Source organism: Amblyomma americanum, chromosome 1, assembly GCF_052857255.1.
Source record: "Amblyomma americanum isolate KBUSLIRL-KWMA chromosome 1, ASM5285725v1, whole genome shotgun sequence".
In the NCBI taxonomy this organism is placed as follows: Eukaryota; Metazoa; Arthropoda; class Arachnida; order Ixodida; family Ixodidae; genus Amblyomma; species Amblyomma americanum.
The window spans coordinates 433,286,105-433,307,531 of NC_135497.1; the positions used below are offsets into that span (position 1 = coordinate 433,286,105).

The window sequence follows — 21,427 nt, forward strand, 5'->3', positions numbered from 1 at the left end:
GAAATCCTAAACTACCGAACAGTTTATTGTTCAGTTTTCCGCTAGCAAGCAGGGCAACACACAGAAGGTGCCATTTTACCGCTTTTATCTCCATTTGCCTATGACTGCTGTCTTTGCAATTGTACTGCTGCACGTGTACCGCTTTGAGCTGCGCACATGCCTTCATGACATCTCTTGGCATGATGAGCACGACTTCAACACAAATATTAGTTGATATTTCATATGGGCACAACATGGCAGAGGGCAAAATTGGCAATTTTTTCAAGCCAGTTTTATCTCAGTAAAGTGATTTTCTTTAAGTTCATAGATTTTTTGGGCTGTTCAATTAGTGTCTGGACCAATTCCCAGATTCCACAGAGTTTGAAGGACTGGCCAGCAACTGTGCCAGATTCCAAAAACCTGACAGGCTGCGATACAAGACTGGATATGACATCCATGTGGACAATCAGAATTCATTTTACCGCCACTTGGTCTGGCCACTACATTGGCAGCATTACAGATAATAATATACACACACAAGGTGTGTAAATTCCTGGGTCTTGCAAACTACTTCAACAGATTAGCATGAGTTTTCCACCATTGCAAACCACACCTCACATCCAAGGACCCAAAAAGGTAGCATGACGCTGCATTCAATGCACTGAAAAGAGGCTAACAGGCCGCTTTAGGAGCATTCAGTGCTACTACTGGCCCAAGCCACTTTGGAGCAAATATGCACAATACAGTCGAGCCCACATATAACGGCCCACTTAAGACGAACTTTCGCTTATGACGAACGAGACCTGCGCGACCGTCAAAATATACATTCTTTCAATGGCCACAAAATCACATGTATAACGAACATATAAGCCCTGCTGATCGGTTACAGCGAACGGAGGCGTAAACCCAGCGCCGCGACGAGGGATAACCTGCCTCCAACCCCTTTGTGCGCCCGACGTGCAGTATGTTTTCCCGAGCCTCATCGCAGGCGAACCGGGCAAACTGCCCGCTCCTTTTCGTGCCACTCTCAAGCGAGCTACCTGTTCCCCACCGACGCGCCTTACAAGATCGCCCTCCTCCCCTCCTAGCAACTCCGCTTCCCCCTCCTCACTCTCTTGCAAATCCGTGCGTGGCCTCCGCGATCAACCGCACTGCCGCCGCTACCGATTACGGAGGCCACGCTCCGTGAAGTAAGCCTTCCATGGGAGCCAAGAGGTGGCTGCACTGACTCTCATGGACACCCCTCATTCGTCTCTGTTGGCGCTGCGAGTCTGTATCTTTAGCTTCATTGGCTCAATTGCCGCCTCTGTGCGTTGCACGTCTACCCCATCGCGCACTTTTGTCACTGTAGATGCGGTGCGGACGTTTCTTTGGCTTTGTTGAAATCTCGGGCCCTGGTTGTAATTCGGGATGGCAGACGGGAACACCGTACCCATTTCCATTGTATTCAGCGGTAGAGCTGATGAAAGCGGCCTGGGCGGAGGTGACGGCCACTGGCAAGCGGAACTGCTTCCGCAAGGCCGGCTTCGTCAAATGTCTGATGCCGAGCCTGATGCTTTGGAAGATGACCAGCCCGGCGGCGATTTGTGGCAGCGCGTCGTCGACTTCGACGCGGGGGGTCATGACATTGGTGGGAATGTTTTTATTTGACGCCGACACCGCGGAACCGTGCACGGACGAGGGCATCGTTTCTGGAGTGCGGGACGAGAGTGACGCAGAGGAATCGGATGAGGATGAAACTTCAGAGCCAGCACCCATAAGTGCGCCTGTAGCAATGGGCTACATAGACAGCCTCGGACAACTTGTCTATACCAAGGGCCTCGGCGATAGCAAGCTACTGCTTTAAATAAACTGGAAACCTTCCTCATCGGATATGCGCTGCAAAAACAGACGTCCATCACGGACTTTTTGCAAAGAAAAAATTTTGTGTTTAGACACGCAAATGTCTTTAAAGCCGTGGTCCACTTACTACGAACTTCGGGATATAACGAATGGATGCCGCGTAACGCTCATGTTCGTTATAAGCGAGCTCAACTGTACAGGTGCCGACGGGTAATTCGGAGTCCAATAATTCGGACTTGCTGGATATTTCGGACCTTGATGAGGCAGCGTCAGTCACCCCATAGAAGCAAATACATATTCGCGACGGATATTTCGGGCATCAAAAGTCCGAAAGTTCAATTTTTCGGACTAATTTCAGTCACCTGCGGGCCAAAGTCGGCCATCTTATCGGCTTTTCGCCGGCGCAAAAGGTGCCATATCAGGATTGAGGTGGACTTATGCTGCAGTTGGATTGGCTTGACATACTTTCGGTACCTCATTGTTGCCAGTAGAGGTCCCTGCGATCTCTGACACTTCGAGGTGGCAGCTGGATTGTCATCGCCGTCAACTTGTTTTTGTTGCAGACGTTATTGCGGGCAGTTATTGCTTGTCCCATACGTTGAAAATTTTGATGGGGGAAGGAAATTGTGCAGGAGCTATCTCACATCTTGGCCGGAAGAAAGAAAGGAGGGATTGAGAGAAGGAAGGAAGAAAGAGGTGCCGTAATGGAGGGCTCCGGAATAATTTCGACCACCTGGGGATCTTTAACATCCCACAGCACACGGGCGCCTTAGCGTTTCGTCTCCATCGAAACGCGGCCACCGAATGTGAAACTGCTTCTGCAAGGCCGGCTTCCTCGACAGTGTCTGATGCTGAGCCTGGTGCTTCGGAAGATGACCAGCCCGGCGGCGATTTTTGGCAGCGCGTCGTCGACTCCGACGTGGGGGGTCATGACATTGGTTGGAGTGATTTTATTTCTGTTGATGACGACGCCCACATCGCAGAATCGTGCACGGATGAGGGCATCATTTCTAGAGTACGGGACGAGAATGGCGCGGAGGAATTAGATGAGGATGAAACTTCGGAGCCAGAACCAGTAAGCGTGCCTGTACCAATGGGCTACATAGAGAGCCTCAGACAACTTGTCTATGCCAAGAGCCTCGGCGAAGAGCACGCTTCTGCTTTAAATAAACTGGAAACCTCCCTCATCGGATCTGCGTCGCAAAAACAGACGTCCATCATGGACTTTTTCGCAAAGAAAAAATTGCGTTTTGGCAAGCAACTGTCTTTAAATCTGTGGTCCACTTCTGCGACCTTCGGGATATAAAGAACGGACGACACGTGACGCTCATGTTCGTTATAAGCGGGCTCGACTGTATGTCCCAAACAGTTTTTCTTCCGGTTATTATGTTCTTCGATAGGAGAATTTCCTGGCAGGTACTGATAATTTAGTCAAATTCAGATCGTATGATAAATTTATAGAGCAACAGAAAAACCACAGCTGCAGTGGACTGCTTGAGCAGATTCTCTGCACTGCATATGTGACAGGGCAAAACATTCAAAAAGACAAGCACGAAGGATAGCTTTACCCTGACCGTCACCAGGCGATCTTGATATAGTCTCGAAGTTTCTTTCATGTCAAGGACAGTGCAAATGTGGATGGATGGAAGTCTACAAGGACTTCAAAAGCAGTTCAGACCTCGAGCCAACAAGCGCTGATCAGCTTTTTACATTACTAGTACAGTGTTGAGCCAATTTTGCATCCACACTAACATTTACCATGTCACCCATGAAGAGAAAGTAAAGAAATAAATGCCTCTGCACTTCATTCTTGTTACACTTTTCAAAATCCTTGTGGTTTTAGATACCTTTTCCTGGATACACCTTTTTCCTCCACTTAAAAAAATTATCACTAAAGTTCTGCTGTATGCACGTGTAGTTCCTTTTATTTAAAGTTGCGGTATGCCTGGGATGTTAAAGCACGCCGCCTCACGAATATTGTCCAGGAACAATTTTTTTAATGCGCTTTGTAGAAAAGCTGAGCTATCTGACGTCAAAATTTGAATTTCAGCGTCTGCGTGCCTTTCCCTTTCGTCTCGTCACTTTTTGCATGCTGCAAAGTCTTGCTCCTCCGCTGACACCACCTCCAGGGGCAGAGCTTCCCGACTCGCCGTAGTACACGGATTATTGGCCACGGCCATGGTAGCTGCCCGACGTCTGAAAGAATGTAACTAATAGCTGTCTCCCAACTTGTATACGCAGGTGCGAGCATGAAACAGTCGCTGGGAAGAGCTTGCCAACTTTAGCGCATGATTGTGAGTTCTCTGCCGCATGTAGAAGTGTTATTTGACTCAGGTGCTCATGACAACCAAATGCAATGATTGAGCGAGTTGATGTGCTCTTTTCAGAAGGTGTTTCAGAGCTCCTTTAAGGGGGGACACGGGTCTTTGCGGCCGAAAAACTGCGAAAAAAATCAGTTTTCCAATTTTGGATTATTCGTGACAGTGAGGTCATTCTCTATATGTGGGCGAAGTTTCAAAGTGGAGAAACCCACAGTTTTTCAGAAAAAGCCAAATAACAAATAACGGGAGTATTCTGACCGAAAGTCTCTCGAAAGAACCTCAAAAATGCCCATTTTGCGCCGCGCATTATTTTCAAATGACGCGCCAGAAAGCCGCCATCTTGGTCTCATTTGAAAAAGCGTCTCTTCAACTTTCTCTCCATCGGAGCTGCACGCGCAGCGTCGCTTTGTTAGCCATGAAAAGAAGAAAAAGGAAAGACAATCTCGCTGTGCCATTGGTCATTGCCCGTCACATGTCAAAACCGGCGCAGCTCATTGGCCTGCGCCATTTTGTTAAGGTCCGCGCTGCCGACGGACGCGACGCCATTTTGAAAAAGTCTCAGCCTGATTTCGGAAGTGAGCTATGTCTCCACCGTACCGAAAGTTCCGCACTGCGCACAAGTTCGGTAAAAGGCGTAAAAAGCCTTCTAACAAGCATAAGGATGCAGTGGAAGGTCATCCGTGCACTTTCGAAGCAGGTGATCGAAGCGAGACAGTTGAAAGTGTCGCGACGGGCATCTCCGCGGCCGATTCCGATGACACGGGTGGCAGCCAGCAACGAACGCGCGTCGACACGACGTTTATGAGCCCCCAAGACTTGGAGCGACTATAAGAACGAGCTGACGCCCGAATTTCAGAGCTCTCTTCTATATCTGTGACCGAGCGCAAGCTCTTCGCACTGAGAGAGGCGACACAGGCCCGGCGGCGACGGCAGCGGCAACGTACACGATCGTCGATCTGTCAGCAATCAACCGGCTGGTCGAAAAAACCGTGTGACGCCAGAACCGTGCGTCCATCCAGAAAAGCACTCGCGAATACGGTGTTGCTGTACAATTGTGCTTGGAGTGTTCCGTTTGCGGCGATGTCGTGCGCGAGTGGAGTTCCCAGCGTCTACCTGGAAGTGCGAAGTGCAATCCCTTCCAGGTAAATATTCTTGCTGCCCGGGCTGCGCTAACTACAGGGAACGGCCAAACAGCACTGAATGACTTCTTTTCAACTATGGGAATTTCTCACAGGGGTCCTCACAACAAGACCTACCAAGCACACCTCAAGTCTAAGTTTAAGCCTGCCGCGACGCTAGCTGCTGAAAGTGTGCTGACTGATTGTGCTTCCTCAGTGAAAGAACTATACAGAGAACTGAATTTTGGTAATCCCGGAAATATCACAGTCCGTTTCGATGGAACGTGGATGACGAGAGGGCACCAGTCCCACATTGGTGTGGGCTCTGTCATAGAGCTTTTTTCAGGCTATGTGTTAGGCTATGTAGTGCTGTGCAACTACTGCCTTGGCTGCAAAAATGCACCCAAAGAGGAGGACCCCCAGTACAACGCATGGAAGGCACAGCATGTATGCCAAAAGAATACAGATTCAAAATCCGGGCAGATGGAGGTGGATGCAGCTCTGATGCTCTTCCAATGATCATTGGAGTGGCACGGCCTGCGCTACACCACAATGCTCTGCGATGGAGATAGCAAGCATTTTCGTGCGGTAGAGGAAGCAAAGGTATATGGTTTTAAACCAGTTGAAAAAGAAGATTGTACAAATCATGTACAAAAGCGGATGGGCAGTGTTTTGCGCAATCTTCTCCAAAAGCACAAAGCAGAGGATTGTGAAAGGTTGAGTGGTAAAGGTCGACTGACTGCAGACCTTATCACCAAACTCGGCAATTACTATGGTTGGGCACTAAAATCTAATGCAGGCGAAGTCGAGCAAATGCATCGGGCAGTAATGGCCACATATCATGCGACGTCGACCGACAAGCGCCCAAACCATAGCCTATGCCCACAAGGCACCAACTCGTGGTGCAAACAGAATGCTGCGATTGCAAGGGGACAGCAGCGACCGAAACACCGTTACAACCTGCCCGACTAAGTGAGCCAAGCATTGCTACCTGTGTACAAGCGCCTTGCACACAAAGACTTACTCAGCAGATGCCAGCGAGGACAAACGCAGAATGCAAACGAGGCACTGCATTCAGTGATTTGGTCCTTGATGCCTAAGACAAAGCGTGGGGACAGCAGCGATGATGGTGCTAAAGCCCTTCTACTTGCTTACGCAGTTGCTCGTGATCGACTGCAACTTCCCTGCTTTTTGCCTGGATTTGCCTGGAGGAGAACCATCGCTGCCAAATGCTGCCCGTTTCTTCTCGGCCGGTCATTGTCCTGCCACTTTGAACTTCGTGCCGTTGGACCATGAAAGCGTGCTGCCACCGCGCTGCGACAAGCAAGACGCACCGCCACCGTCATCAACCAGCGTGCCGTGTGTAAATAGTCAACCGATGCATCCGCTCGTCAGTGGGCGTGGGACAGCAGCGATGACGGTGCTAAAGCCCTTCTACTTGCTTACGCAGGTTAGTTGCCCACTTTCACTATATTCTAAGCGTACCAGTAATCGCTGTTTACTGCTTGTCCCATGCCCACACACTTTGGGATGCTCCGTTGCCGATTGTATTCATGTTGTGAAGTTGCTTTTGTTGTCAGGTGATGTAGAATCGAACCCTGGTCCTAACAAGCAAGGCCTGGGTAATGAGGATATATTAGTCGCAATTAATGACCTCAAAAAATCTATGGAATCGCGCCTTGGGGAAGTAATGGCATCTTTGAGCGAGGTAAAGGCCAGTCAAAAACAGCTAGAGGCCGGTCAAAAACAGCTAGAGGCTAGTCAAAAGCAGCTTGAAGACACGGTGTCAGACGCATTACATCGACTGGCAGCTCTCGAAGCAAAGGCAAGCGATTCTACAGCTCTTCTGGATGGGGCTGACGTGAAACACTTCGTAACTAAAGCTGTTCTTGATGAAAGCTATCTTCTGCGGACACGCCTTGATGAATTTGAAGATCAGTCTCGAAGAGATAATCTTATATTTTATGGTGTCGATGATGCAGCAGATGAAACATGGGCGAAATCTGAGCGAAGATACAAAGACGCCTTCTGAGCTCATTTTCCCTGGAACTAACCGATGAAGGCATTGCAAGGGCACATCGCCTTGGAGCTTTCGTTCAAAAGAAATGCCGACCGATCGTCGTGAAGTTCGCGTCGTTCAAAGTTAAAGATAGCATTTGGGCTCAGAGAACAAAACTGAAGAATTCAGGCGTGTCTATGCAGGAGGACTTTTGCAGAGCAACTAGGCTTTCGCGGAAAAAGCTCATGGACTATGGTAAAGCAAGTGGCCATAAATACAACCTGCGTTACAACAGGCTGTACGTAAACAAAAAGTGCTACGTATATTCTGCCGACACGGATGCCGTATGTGAAGTTGAAGCGCCTCGCGGGAGTGCCTCTGAAAATGACGCAACAGCCCCGCCTGCATCTCCTCCGCTTGCATCAGGTACGCCTGCATCAACTTCTACCTCAGGTTCGCCATAGGAAAACGCAGCCGTTCAGGCATTGCCGAATCCAGATTACTCGATTCTTTTCACTAACATTCGCAGCATTTTAAATAAACGAGACTCATTGTTAGCTCTAGCCGACACGTGTTTTGCCGATGTGATTGTCCTGACCGAAACGTGGCTGTCTGAAAAAGTTGATTCTCGGGAACTGTTCACTTGTGAAAAAAATTATAACATTTATAGATTTGATCGCTGCGAGCGTGTTGGTGGTGGTGTTTTGATTGCCGTATCAGATGAAATTGCTTCCTATAGCGTTCCCGTGAATTCTTCACTGGAATTTCTCTGCACTTGCTTACGTTTGAACCACAAAGACGTTTTATTCTGTGTATGCTATCGACCACCTAGCTCACAGCCTTGCTTCTGCGATGACCTACATGACACCATTAACTCGGTCCTTTCTAAGTTTCCGAGGTCTCCTCTTTATATTTTTGGTGATTTCAACCTTCCCGCAATTTCATCTCTTACGTCCTTTCTCAGAATGTTCTGCATTCATTGAATTGTGTTCCACGTTCAACCTTGATCAAATCGTTAAAGAACCAACCCGTGTTACTCAGACATCTGCCAACATACTTGATCTTGTGCTAACCACTTCTCCTGAAACTATATCTTCAATCAGCTTTCTTCCGGGCTTAAGTGACCATAGTGCAATCCACCTAACTATGCCTTCACGCTCGGCTCGTTCTCCAAAAAGATACAAGCTACTTAGGAACTACAACAAGGCGGACTTCCAAGCTATTAATGCAGAGCTCGAGCGCTTTTCCGACACCTTCTTCCCGCAGTTCTGGAGTCGTTCCACTCAAGAAAACTGGCACATATTTAAAACGAAGGTGAACGATCTCATAAATGAATATATTCCCATTCGTCGCGTTTCCTGCTCCAAACAAGCACCTTGGTTCAGCGTATCGCTAAAGCGCCTCCTAAATAGAAAAAAACCCATTTTCCGGCAGCTGAAAAAATCAATAACTACTGATAAGTGGCACCTATATCGTGCTGTCGCGTCACAGTACAAGCAGGCGCTGCAGAGCGCTAAGCATGTCTTTTATCATGACACACTGCCTCATTTGCTCGTTTCCAACCCTCAAAAATTTTGGAACGTCGTTAATATGCGCAAAACAAAAGAGGTCCGACTTCGCTCCATAAATAATATCCCGGTTCCCCCTCACAAGTGCTGCATGGCTTTGAACAATACATTTTTTTCATCCTTTAGTAATTCCGTTGTGTCCACCTTACCCGATATTGCGGTTTCAGAATCTGTTCAGATGGAGCCTATAACTATCAATAATGAAGGTGTTGCCAGGCTTATTCAGAAAGGAAAGCTTGATTCAGCTGCAGGGGTCGACGGTATTAGTTATAAGTTCTTGAAAAGTACATGTTTATATTCATCCATGATGTTGTCCGAAATTTTTACGCAGTCCATCCGCAGCGCATCACTGCCTGACGACTGGAGGATTGCCAAGGTGGTTCCAGTCCACAAGTCTGGTGACGTTCATAATCCTAATAACTACAGGCCTGTTTCCTTAACATCTATTCCATGCAAACTCCTTGAACATATCATCTATTCACACCTTGTTGACTATCTGGAAGCTAATTCGTTTTTTACAGATTCACAGCATGGTTTTCGTAAGCATCATTCATGTGAAACTCAATTAATTGCATTCACTAATGACTTGATTTTCGCTCTGGACCACTCTTCCCTCATTGATTGTATATATATCGACTTTGCAAAGGCTTTTGACACTGTGTCACATCAACTGTTACTTTATAAGTTAGGTAAATTAAATATTGATAATGGTATTTTAAAGTGGATTGAGTGTTTTTTAAGTAATCGAAGTCAGTATGTAAATGCTAACGATCATGACTCCCCCATTTCCCCCGTAACCTCTGGCGTTCCGCAAGGATCAGTTCTAGGACCTCTTCTTTTCCTTATCTATATTAATGATCTTCCTTCCTCAGTTACTTCTAAAATAAGACTTTTCGCTGATGACCGTGTTTTATACAGAGAAGTTACTAACCAAGATGATGCATGTGCTCTTCAAAATGATCTGAATATAATTGGAACTTGGTGTAATACCTGGCTTATGAAACTAAACGTTAACAAATGTAAATTAATGAGAATTACGCGCATGACTAATCACAACATTCCGTGCTCATACTCTCTCGACGACACCCCACTGACCCAAGTTACCAAGTATAAGTACCTTGGAGTTCAAATAACAGATGATCTGTCCTGGAAGGCTCACATTGAATATATTACTAACGAGGCCAACCGCATGCTTGGCTTCATCCGTCGTAACTTTTCCCTTGCCCCTATCCCTGTGAAACTACTGCTCTACAAAACACTCGTCCGTTCAAAAATTGAATACGCTGCTCCAGTGTGGGACCCATACACTAACTCTCTCATTGGGCTGCTTGAATCCATCCAAAATCGCTCTGCAAGGTTCATAATCTCAAATTACTCCCGCCATGAAAGTGTTTCAGAAATGAAAAGAACGCTTAATCTTCCGGATCTTGCCATACGGCGCCGCATTTCGCGCCTCTGCACATTTCATAAAATATATTACGGCAACAAAACCTTAAAGCAGTCCTTGTTTAATCCTCCGGTGCACATATCGTCCCGCAGAGATCATCAACTAAAGGTGCACATTCCACAGTCAAGGACTGTCCAATATCTAAATTCCTTCGTCCCCAGAACAGCCTCGGACTGGAATCACCTGCCCTCCACCGTCGTCGTCATCAATGATTCTCAGAAATTCAAGGATACTGTTAATGCTTATGAATTGTAAACTGCTTATTTGTTTGTTTCTTTGTTTTTTTTTTGCCTACTCCTCTCTGTAACGCCTGACCGGCCTTGAGAGTAATAAAATGAAATGAAATGAAATGAAATGCTTCGCTGATATCTGTTGAAGTGGCTGTCGCTGAGGCAGTCATGCGGTTTAATTCTGGCACTCAGGAGGCTGCGTCACGCATCCTGCAAGAGCTCCAAGTGGAACAAAACCACATAGCCAGCCAGAGGGCACAGGAGAAATACTCTCGCCGAGCTATAGTCTTCAAGCGGAAGTGTGCAGCCTCAGCCTGCTTCATCTCTGCCGCAAAGAGACGTCGCCAAAGAAAAACTGATGAACGTTACTGGCCTGGGGCATTCTGAAGCTAGACGCTACTTTTTTTGCACAACTGTGCATAAAGAAAGCATTGAAAGCATTGTAATTTGGTTTTTGCAATTTTCTCAGTTCGATTATTTTCGTCACATGGCAGTCTACTGACAAGCCTATCTCTGCTTCTGCTCATCAGATTTTGGTAAATTTTGTGTCGTTAAGTAGCTAAATAGGTGGTGATTGCAATAAGGGTTTCAGATGGTAGATAGGTGTAAAGACAAATTTGTTATTTGCTAAAATTAATGTTAACTAAAATTTCAGTTCTTCAACCACAACTTCGGATGACCACAACTTTTGAACTAGAAGAGCTAGAAACATGCTATTACCCTTGTTGCAATCCTTGATCCTTCTAGAATCTAGCAACATACAGATTATGAGAATCTGTTCAGCAGCTCTAAAACCCTGTCAGACGCTCTTCTCATAAAAAACTACATACAATAGAAAGAAAAAAAAATTGTAGAAACTAATTTTATATTTGAGATCAACATGCTGAAATATATGTACCTACAAATTTTCATGGCAATAACTTCAATATTAAAAATTTTTCACAAAGACCCATGTCGCCCCTTAAAAGGTATGAAAAATAAGTGGATGTGACTTGTGCAAGTGGTTTTACGTCAAGGCTGACATGCTTGCATTAGAGCGCAATTAAAGCCACTGACCACTTTTTCGGACTCAGTGGGACTTGAAAAATGGTCCGAATAATCAAACAGCCCAAAAAATTCATTACCCTACAAAAAAAAAATAAACCCTCTTGCTGCAAAAAACAGACTTCAAAAATCACATCTTTACATTTCCATGTTCTGTTTGCAAGCAATAATTTTATACGGTTTGAACCTTGATATAACGAAGTTCGCGATGAAACGAACTTTTCTGTTTCATTTTCAGTATCCATTGAAATGCATGTATTTTTTCTCAACAAAGTAGTTTCATGCCGCAGTTTCGATGTAACCAAGTATTAGCAAGCACAAAAAGCAAATTTGGGCAAATTCCATCACTTCGTAAAGGTAAAAATTGTTACTTGTAAAACGTGAAGGTTGCTACTGCTACCAACGAACAAGCGTTGGTAGCAGTAGCAACCTATGAGCGCCACAGAATGCAGACGTTCTTGAGCAGGCAAAAATAACTGACTTCATATGACCGCACCATGAAGTTGGTTGCCTGGCAAAAAGCTTGTATGACTAAGGTTTCTCGTTTGTGAACAATGTTTGATATAACTAGCGGCCATCTCGCCTCGCCGTGGTGGCTCAGTGATTAGAGCGCTCCACTGCTGATCCCGAGCATACGGCGGCCGTGCTTTGATGGAAGCAAAACACAAGGCGCTGATGTGCTGTGTGACGTCAGTGCACATGTAAGAGCCCCAGGTGGTCGAAATTTCCGGAGCCCTCCAATACGACGTCCCTCATAGCTGATGTCGCTGCTCTGTCCGGTGTTCTGTGATTTACTGTATGCCATGAAGCTTCTACTGCTCGCCGGTGATATTGAGACCAACCCCGGACCTGATATGGCGCAGCTAATGAAACAGCTACAAAGTATAACAGATGACCTAAAAGAAATAAAGGAAGAAAGGCTTGTCTCCATCGATACAAAATTAGACAACTTGGCCATACTGGACAATAAAATATCAACGTGTCTGCACGAGATTGACAGCCTAAAGAAAACAGTGATGACCCTTGAAATGAGAATAGACGATCTGGAGAATCGCTCACGAAGGTCTAACCTAATAATATATGGAATTTCTGAGGATGAAAGTGAGGACAGTGACACACTGGAAAAAACAGTCAACGAGAAAATTGTTCAGGACATCTTAAAAATAGAGCCCGTTACCATCGAAAGAATTCATAGACTGGGCCGGCCTACGAATACGAAAAAGGCCAGACCTGTTATTCTTAAACTGCTTGACTCACGGGACAAATCTAGAATACCAAAGAACTGCTCAAAGCTGAAGGGATCGGAGTACTCAGTCAGTGAGGATTACTCGGCCCGTGTACGTAGCATACGAAAGAAGTTATGGGAGACTGCGAAGGAGCACAAAGACAACGGAGACAAAGTTGCTCTTGTCTTTGATAAGCTGCGTATTAACGGTGAGTTTTTCTATTGGGATGATGAGCAGAACCGTGTAATGCCAATGGAAACCAATGTCAGTCCTAGTAGTCCCCCAAAAAACAGTCAAAGCGATGCAAAAACATTACGGCCACGCCGCAACCAACAGAAACAGAAATAACTTTTGCTAACATAAATGCTCGCAGCATTCTAAACAAACTTGATTCTTTGGAAAGCTTACTTATTGGCATAAAACCCGACTTTATGGCCGTGACTGAAACGTGGCTCACGTCCGATATCATGAACACCGAGGTTACGCCCCCAAATTACGCGATAATTCGCAAGGATAGAAAAACTCGCGGTGGCGGTGTAGCCATTTTTGTGAACAAAAAAATACAAGTCACTGTACTTCCCGATATCGAAGGCGTAGAGGCAGTCTTTTCCAAACTGACATTTGGTTCCTACTCGATAGTGGTGGGTTGCGTTTATCGCAGCCCATCAAGTGATCATGACTTCATGCTTGCGTTACATCGCTATATGCAATGTCATCTTCTAGACTTTAACCTCCCGGATATTGACTGGCTCACAATGCAACATCACTCCGCTTTTAGATATTATGCTACAGTTTAATCTCACTCAGATTGTAAATCAAGGTAACAGGCTTGATCTAGTATTTCTAAGTCACCACTTTCCACTCCATAAAACTAAAACTGAAATACTAGATGGAATCTCGGATCACAAACTAATCTTATGTAGTGTCCCTATCAGTATCACGCTATCCTATCAGTCCCTATCCTATCCTATCAGTCCCTATCAGTGACTGATTTCACTGATTCATGATTTCACTAAAGCTGACGATAATAGTATTCTAGATCATCTTTTCTTCGAATTCGACACATACAAAGAACTTGCAAGCGATGCTTCTTCTGACATTGAATCCTTATGGCACAGCTTTAAAACGACTGTCTCATATTGTATTCATAAGTTCGTCCCACGTAGAAGGAAGCAAATAAAAAGACGTAACCCCTGGATCACCCGCGAAGTCATACACGCTAAGCGCAAAGTTAATCGCCGTAAAAAAGCCCCCAAGGTGAACCCTTGCACGAAAACAAGGACCAATCTTAACCTTGCAATACAAAGCATGAAACATCGAATAAAGGCTTCTAAATTATATTACTTTAATAACACCCTCAATAACTTTATAAGAACGTCCCCATCAAATTTTTGGAGCTACCTTAATCCTAAAAGACAAACTGAAAACCCAGCCTCAAAAGAAGATAGCCTTGAGATAGCAAACGAACTGAATGATTACTTCGCGTCAGTTTTTTCTAACGATAATGGTATAGTCCCTCATCAGACCTCACGAACAACGAAACACATTGAATCATTAACTGTAACTGAGACTGGGGTACTTAACCTGTTAAATCTAGACACAAAAAAGGGACCAGGACCAGACAACATCCCAAATTCCTTTCTAAAAAGATATGCCGAATGGATGGCTAAGTATTTGTGCTTACTTTTCAATAAATCCCTCTCAACATGTACCCTTCCAAAGGAATGGAAATTAGCCAAAATTATTCCGATACACAAATCAGGAAACAGGACAGATGTTCCTAATTACAGACCCATCTCTATCACCTGTTCAGTGTCTAAAGTACTCGAACACATCATACTAAAACACATAACCGTTTTCCTTGAAAATGAAACCATACTCTCCCCATTTCAGCATGGCTTCTGCCAAGGCCTTTCGACAGTAACACAGTTATTAGAATTAGTCCACAACTTATCCCACAGCATAGACAGACAAAAGCAAACCGATCTAATACTACTAGATTTTTCAAAGGCATTTGATCGGGTTACACACATTAAATTAATTAATAAACTAGAATCAACTCTAGGTCATTGCTCCATAGTTAATTGGATTAGCAACTACTTATCAGGCAGAACACAATTTGTAGAAATTAATCATCCAAGCCTCCCACATAGTAAATGTTGTGTCCGGTGTACCTCAGGGTTGTCATGGCACCTGTTCTTTTCTTGATTTTTATAAATGATCTGACGACTAATCTCAACGTTAATATACGACTGTTCGCCGATGACTGTGTAATTTATCGTGAAATTAATACTATAGAGGATCATGAAGCTCTTAACAACGCATTACATTCTATAGCAAAATGGTGTACTGACTGGCAGATGACACTCAACGCTACTAAATCTGCTGTTATGACAGTTTCTAGAAAGAAACATAAATCCGACTTTCGGTATACTATAAATGGCACACCACTTACTGTAGTGACTAATCATAAGTATCTTGGCGTACTAATAACCCATGACCTCAGGTGGAACGCTCACGTGGACAAAATCACCTCAACAGCTTTGAAACGACTCTTTTTTTCTTAGACGACGCCTCACATTAGCCCCTTTTCAAACTAAGCTTTTAGCCTACAATGTTTTGATTAGATCTGTTCTCGAACATACTAACGGCATTTGGTTTCCTTATACTAATCAAGATATAACCAAACTTGAAGCCGTTCAAAGAAAAGCAGTCAGATTTATATTTAACAAATACAAAATAACCGATTCGCCTACTGAATTAATGAAAACTGAAGGAATAAAATCATTGCAGACCCGTGCAAAAGTCAAACGACTAAAACTCATGTTTCAACTAATAAATCGACATCTAAAACTCGACACAACTAAATATATTTCCTTTTCCGAAGCAAGATCAACGCGTCATAAACATTCACATACATTAAGCGAGTATCATTTCCATACTAACTGCTTTAAAAATTCCTTTTTCCCACTAGCAATTCGAGAATGGAACAGCCTTGATCCCTCCATTACTAACTGTTCATCATTGACAAAATTTAATATTGCAGTTGAGAGTATGTCATGTTATTAGTTATTCATTCCTGGTTGCTTGCGTTCTGTTATTATACCCATGGTTATTTATTTTTTTTTAATGTGTAAGCTTTTTTTTTGTCAAACTATGCAGCGTTACATAAACTAAACACCTATACTATGTTAATGCCTTTGCAGTGTATGCTTATAATATTTACTGTTTACTTATTGTCTGCGTATTATAACAACTAACAATGTTTCAACATTTTGTTATTCTTTGTATAATACTACCGACATTAGCCTTATTTTATGTGTTATTTGATTGTTTTCGTCACAGCTCGGTTGTATTTTCGTTTTACCGTTTGTTGTTTTTCTTAACATGCTTACCAGTTGAATGTTCCGATTATGCTTGACCGCGTTCTGTTAACCTTACTAAGCCCTCCTGCCACAATCCCAATTGGGATTAGCAGTATTTGTAATAAATAAATAAATAAAATAAATAAATAAATCATACTGCACCATCACGCCCGGTCCCGTGAAGTGTGCACACAGTTTATGGTTGGTATATAGCATCCGACAAGTACACGCACGCATAGCTGATGACACGGTGCACAAAGCAAGCCAAACCAGCTGCACTATTTTGCAGGAACCTCCTGCTTGCACGTCCTGTTCCCATCAGCCCATGAGAGCACGTGATTGCTCGCAAGGTTGCTTGATGCCATTAATGGACTTCCGCAGTGTCACCTGGTTTCATATTCGGTGAAGGTGTCTGCTGTGTGGTAGTCGCTGCAGCAAAGCACGAAACTCTTGATACTTTTTCAGTGCCAGCATTTACCTATAGCTATCAGTCAAGATTTCGAGATATCCTCAATTCGTTGAGAAAATGCTTAGAGGTAAAGGGTAATATAAATGCACAGCACCGTGGGGAGTGGCTCGGCTCTGCAGAAAACTTCCGATATTCCCCGGAAGTCGCTGGGAAGAGCTTGCCAACTTTAGCTCATGATTGTGAGTTCTCTGCTGCATGCAGAAGTGTATTATTAAACCGATATTTCAACGCAGCAAAGCTTTACTGAACTACTCTCGCCGCTCATTTTGCTTGGCATTTCTTCTACAATCGCTTGTAATATCTTCACGAATGCACGTCAGCAATCAAAGCGCGATGTCATTTTTGCCACTGAAAGAATGAAGTTCTCAATTTAACGCAATGAAGTTCTCAATATAAGTTTTTTTTGCCAAAAAGTACTGCAGTCAAACCTCGATATAACAAACATGGATATTACGAATTATTGGCTGTATCGAACTCTTCATAAATATGTAATAAGGGAGTAATTACTCATTGCCATCCACCAAAACGCAGCCATATGGCTACAAAGGAAAGTTATACAGCTTCCTCAGAAACTTCATTGTTAAAGAAAAATTCGACCTAGCCCGGGGTTCGAACCCGGGACCACCGCTTCACTGGAGCAGTCCCTCTACTGAGCTAACCGGGACGACAAGCGCCACGAAAACCTGGGAAAATGTCTCTGCGTTTCTCTACTAATGATCGCCAGAAATTTCTGTCCCTTCAATACTAAATTGCGCCGCTGCTGCACGCGTTTCTGGAAATTTAATATTACGGATTATAACCAGCAAACTATTTTACGATTTTTTGCTCATTCACTATAACGAGGTTTCACTGTACTTCGTTATATTGAGGTTCAACTGTACTGCATCTGAGCCAGAGTCATGCTTTCATAAGTGCACTACCTGTCACAAAATTCGGCGCATGTTCGAAAGAAACCGGCGCTGCGCCTAAGTAATCGCGCCCGCGCGCGGTAAAGTAAAAGAAAAAAACAGCGGGGAAGAACCTCCCTGGAGCGCGCGGTGCTTTTCACTCAGCTCGCCGCCGGGGCGCCAAAGTAAGCATAGACACACGTGGCGTCAATTCTTCTCAAATGTTGGAGAAGTTTTTGCTTGTTGTCGACGGAAAGGGGGTAACCTTTCGCGCCAAAGGATACCCCCCCCCCCCCCCCCCCCCCCTCGCTCCGGCACCGATGACTCAGCGTGCCGCGAATGACCTAGATTGTTCTAGAAGGTGGTTTCCGCGCTTGACCAATGGGGTCGCGCGCCCGGCGCAAGGAGGAGAAGGAGTTTGTGCGGTTAAAGCTGTGTGTATGTGCGCACCTGCCTTGGCGCGAAGAACAGATGCGGTCCGCGCCTATAAATGAGGGGCTGCAACCGCCGTCTGTTAGCCCGAGCCGCCGTTCAAGCTTCCGAGAAGCGTGCCCGCTCGACTCCCGGGAGAACACCACTCGCCCGGCCCGGACCAGCAAGACAACGTGCGCCAGTCTGCGGATCGGCCCCGTCGTGCTCCTCAAGTCGTCGGACTGTCGCAGTGCCCGAAGATCAAATTGTGTTTTCACTATTTGTCTCTCTATGTGTTAGTGTACTTTAGGTGCAAAGATTTTGTTGAATTATCTCTCTCAATTGTTACCTTGCACGCGTTGCATGGTATTTGTGAATCACTTTGTATGTGCTCGTACGAGTGATAGTGGAATCCTTTGTATAGTCTCTTCGCTGTATAAACCTTGTTTTGTTTTGTGAACCTTTTGCTCCGACCCATTCTCTGGCTTGCGACCGGCGAAAGCTGGGCACCAAACGACCAACCCCTTGTCACTTGGTAGCTGGTCTCCGGCTGTGCTTGCCACGCTGAGTCGAGGGCATCTCCTCTGTGACCGAGGCCGCTACACCCACACGCACTAAGGGTGTCTGGGAGCGCACGCAAAAGTGCGCGAAGTGGTGACACCACCTCACGTCACCGATATCAGACGGTGCGACGTGGGCAGAGGTCATGCTGCGAATGTGCTGCAAGAACAGTTTTTTTTCCCAGAGCAACAATGGTCATGATGACCAAAAGAGGGAACCCATGAGAAGAAGGAGAAGAAGCGAAGGCTTCTAGCTGCACCCCCACTCACACGACCCCCCATTTGCCCTGCACCACGGATGGAATCACCTAAGCTCTAGAGGAAGCAGCTGTTTTCTAGTTTTCAACACGATCGAATTCCCTGGTTCGTGCGCTCCTCTTTGTAGGCCACCTTGTTGGCAAAGAACAGCGCCACTAACTCGAGTGGCAACAATGAATTTACAGCTAAGCCTATCCAAGCCAGTCCGTCCAACTGGCCCATGTTGATTCAGAAATCTGGATACTTCGAACTGCTGGCTTGGTCCCAGCCAACGCCCATTTAGATCTATGGCATAATGCGTGCGTCAATCCAGAAGCTACGGGTCTTGCACCAGTTAACTCAAACTGGCTCTCGAAGGAAGGCCGTATCCAGGTATGACCGGTGCAGCAAGATATCGTCGAAATGCTTCTATGCTACAGAGTTGCTCACAGCCCGCACATTTTCGACAATGGCGTGCAATGCGAGACATGACGATGAACGAATGGCCCAGTCTCCAAGATCAGTCTGCCTGCTTAGTTTTGGTTTCACTTTTCTGAGCCCCGCACCAGTCTGCAGCAAACGCGGCTCAACCAGGTGGCATCGTTAAGGCTTTCTTTAAGTTTAGGCTTCAATAAGGGGGCGTGAATTCCTAAGGTAAGGATCTATTCACATGTGCCAGTGCCGATTTCTTTGTGCCACATTCAACAGCCCAAACGACATTCAGCTTTTCCCCATGGCACTGCGCATTTATATTACCCTTTAGCTCAAAATATTTTCTCAACGAATTGCAGACGTCTAAAAATTTTGACTGACAGATGGAGGTAAATGCCGTCACTGAAAAAGTACAGTGAGCTTCGCGCATTGCAGTAGCAACTGCCATGAAACGCGCACCTTTACCGAATATGAAACAAAGTGGCGATGTGGAGGTCCATTAATTGGTGTCAAGCAACCCTGCGACCCATCATATTCTCTCGTGGGCTGATGGGAGTGGGACGTTCAAGCAGGAGATCCCCACAATTAGAGCAGCTGGTTTGGCTTGCTTTGTGCACAGTGTCATCCACCATGTGTGCATGCGCGCCGGACGTGACTTAGCAACCGCCGACATCACGTCCGCACTTCATGGGACCAGGCATGACGGTGTGGTTTGGTTTAGGGGGTTTAACATCTCAAAGTGACATTGGCAATGAGGGACGCTGTAGTGGAAAGCTCCAGAAATTTTGACCACCTGAGGTTATTAAACATGCACCGAGTATTATTGAGCTCATACTGAGTGCAATAATACAGCAAACGAGTGCTCGGGTGGGCGCAAACGCAGTGTAGTTCATACCGTGCGTGAAGGTAGATGGGTGCTTCGTGTTTAGTATCCCTTGCAATGCAGCCACCGCGTCCCCAGTATCAGCAGCAGCAGAGCACCTAACCACTGAACCATTGCGGCAGTGCGAGTTGGACACAAGTCATATCAAGCATTGTTCACAAACGAGAAACCTTTATTGTACAAGCTTTGCCCAAGGCAACCCACTTCATGGTGCAGTCATGAAGTTATTTTTGCCTGACATCTGCTCAAAAGTATCAGCGTTATGTGGCGCTCATAGGTTGCTACTGCTACCAAAGCTTGTTCGTTGGTAGAAGTAGCAACCTTGACATTTTTACAAGTAAAAATTTTAAACTCCACAAGGTGGTGCAATTTGCCTAATTTTGCTTTCTGTGCTCATGAAAACTTTGTTGTATTGAAACCGTGGTGTAAAACTATTTAGTTAAATTGGAGGAAAAATACACGCATTTCAATGGAAGCAAGAAACTGAAAAGTTCACTTCGTCATATCGAGGTTCGCTGTATTGAGGTTCAAATGCATTTCCAACAGTTTGAGCAATTCGCAAAATTAACAAAGAGAGGAGTGTGTACAAGTGTGGAAGTTCACCTTTTGAAAATTTGTGCACTGAATAAATTCTTGCTGAACAAAAAATATTCCACATCTGTAATTCGGTCTTCAGGAATGACAAAAACATTAGGTAAAGCCAATATTTCAACAGGCCACCCACCACATAATCTGATCAGAAATCACCTGAATTGTATCCACTGAATGTGTGCACTTTCTGCTGTAGCCAGTGGTGGCAAAATGCTGTGCATTTGTAGTGCAATGGAACCCAACATCAAAATCCACCCCAAAATAAAGCCAGACAGCCACCAACCTCCTCCACGAGGTGCTCCGGAGGAAGCTGCTGGATGGCAGCCCAGTACAGTGACTGCTCCCGCTGCTTGCTAGGCTGAGACTCTGCAGATCCGGCCACGGCAGCAGGTGGGTAGGTTGCTGCCCGCTGCACCCCTGCCTGTTCCAACCCCAGGTTCTCCAGTCTATTGTCCATGGTGACCCCATTGCAATGCACCACCCGGAATCCGGGTGCCACCCCGCCAAAGTGCCGCTCCCTGCACGGTGCACAAAAACCTCTCGGAGGACAGACACTTTTTATAATTTTTTTTACAATAATGCTGTCTATTGTATAAGTGACACAGCAGGGTTGAATTACAGGGCGTTTCTACGTAACAATGTCAAGCAGCGTAGCTAGGCAGTTCTTTCCGAGATTGCCTTGACTGACACTTCACACATTAATATATCACGCAGCCCCATGATGGAAGCACAAAGAGCAGTGTTATTATGAGAGGAAAACAAATGCAACTACCCTCCTGCAAACAAGCTGCAAGCTGCCAGCAAGATGCCTTTGTTGA

General features: G+C 45.4%; 1 protein-coding gene across 1 annotated transcript in view; it reads right to left on the reverse strand.

Annotated features, from left to right (window-relative positions):
* Window positions 1-21,127, reverse strand: part of LOC144115890 (zinc finger MYND domain-containing protein 19-like) — a gene marked incomplete at its 5' end in the record, with an annotated part of 33,623 nt that extends 12,496 nt beyond the window's left edge. The window contains 1 exon segment of the mRNA XM_077650509.1: window positions 20,893-21,127. Within this exon segment, the coding sequence (XP_077506635.1) occupies window positions 20,893-21,127 (235 nt within the window).
* Between the last annotated feature and the right edge of the window lie 300 nt (window positions 21,128-21,427).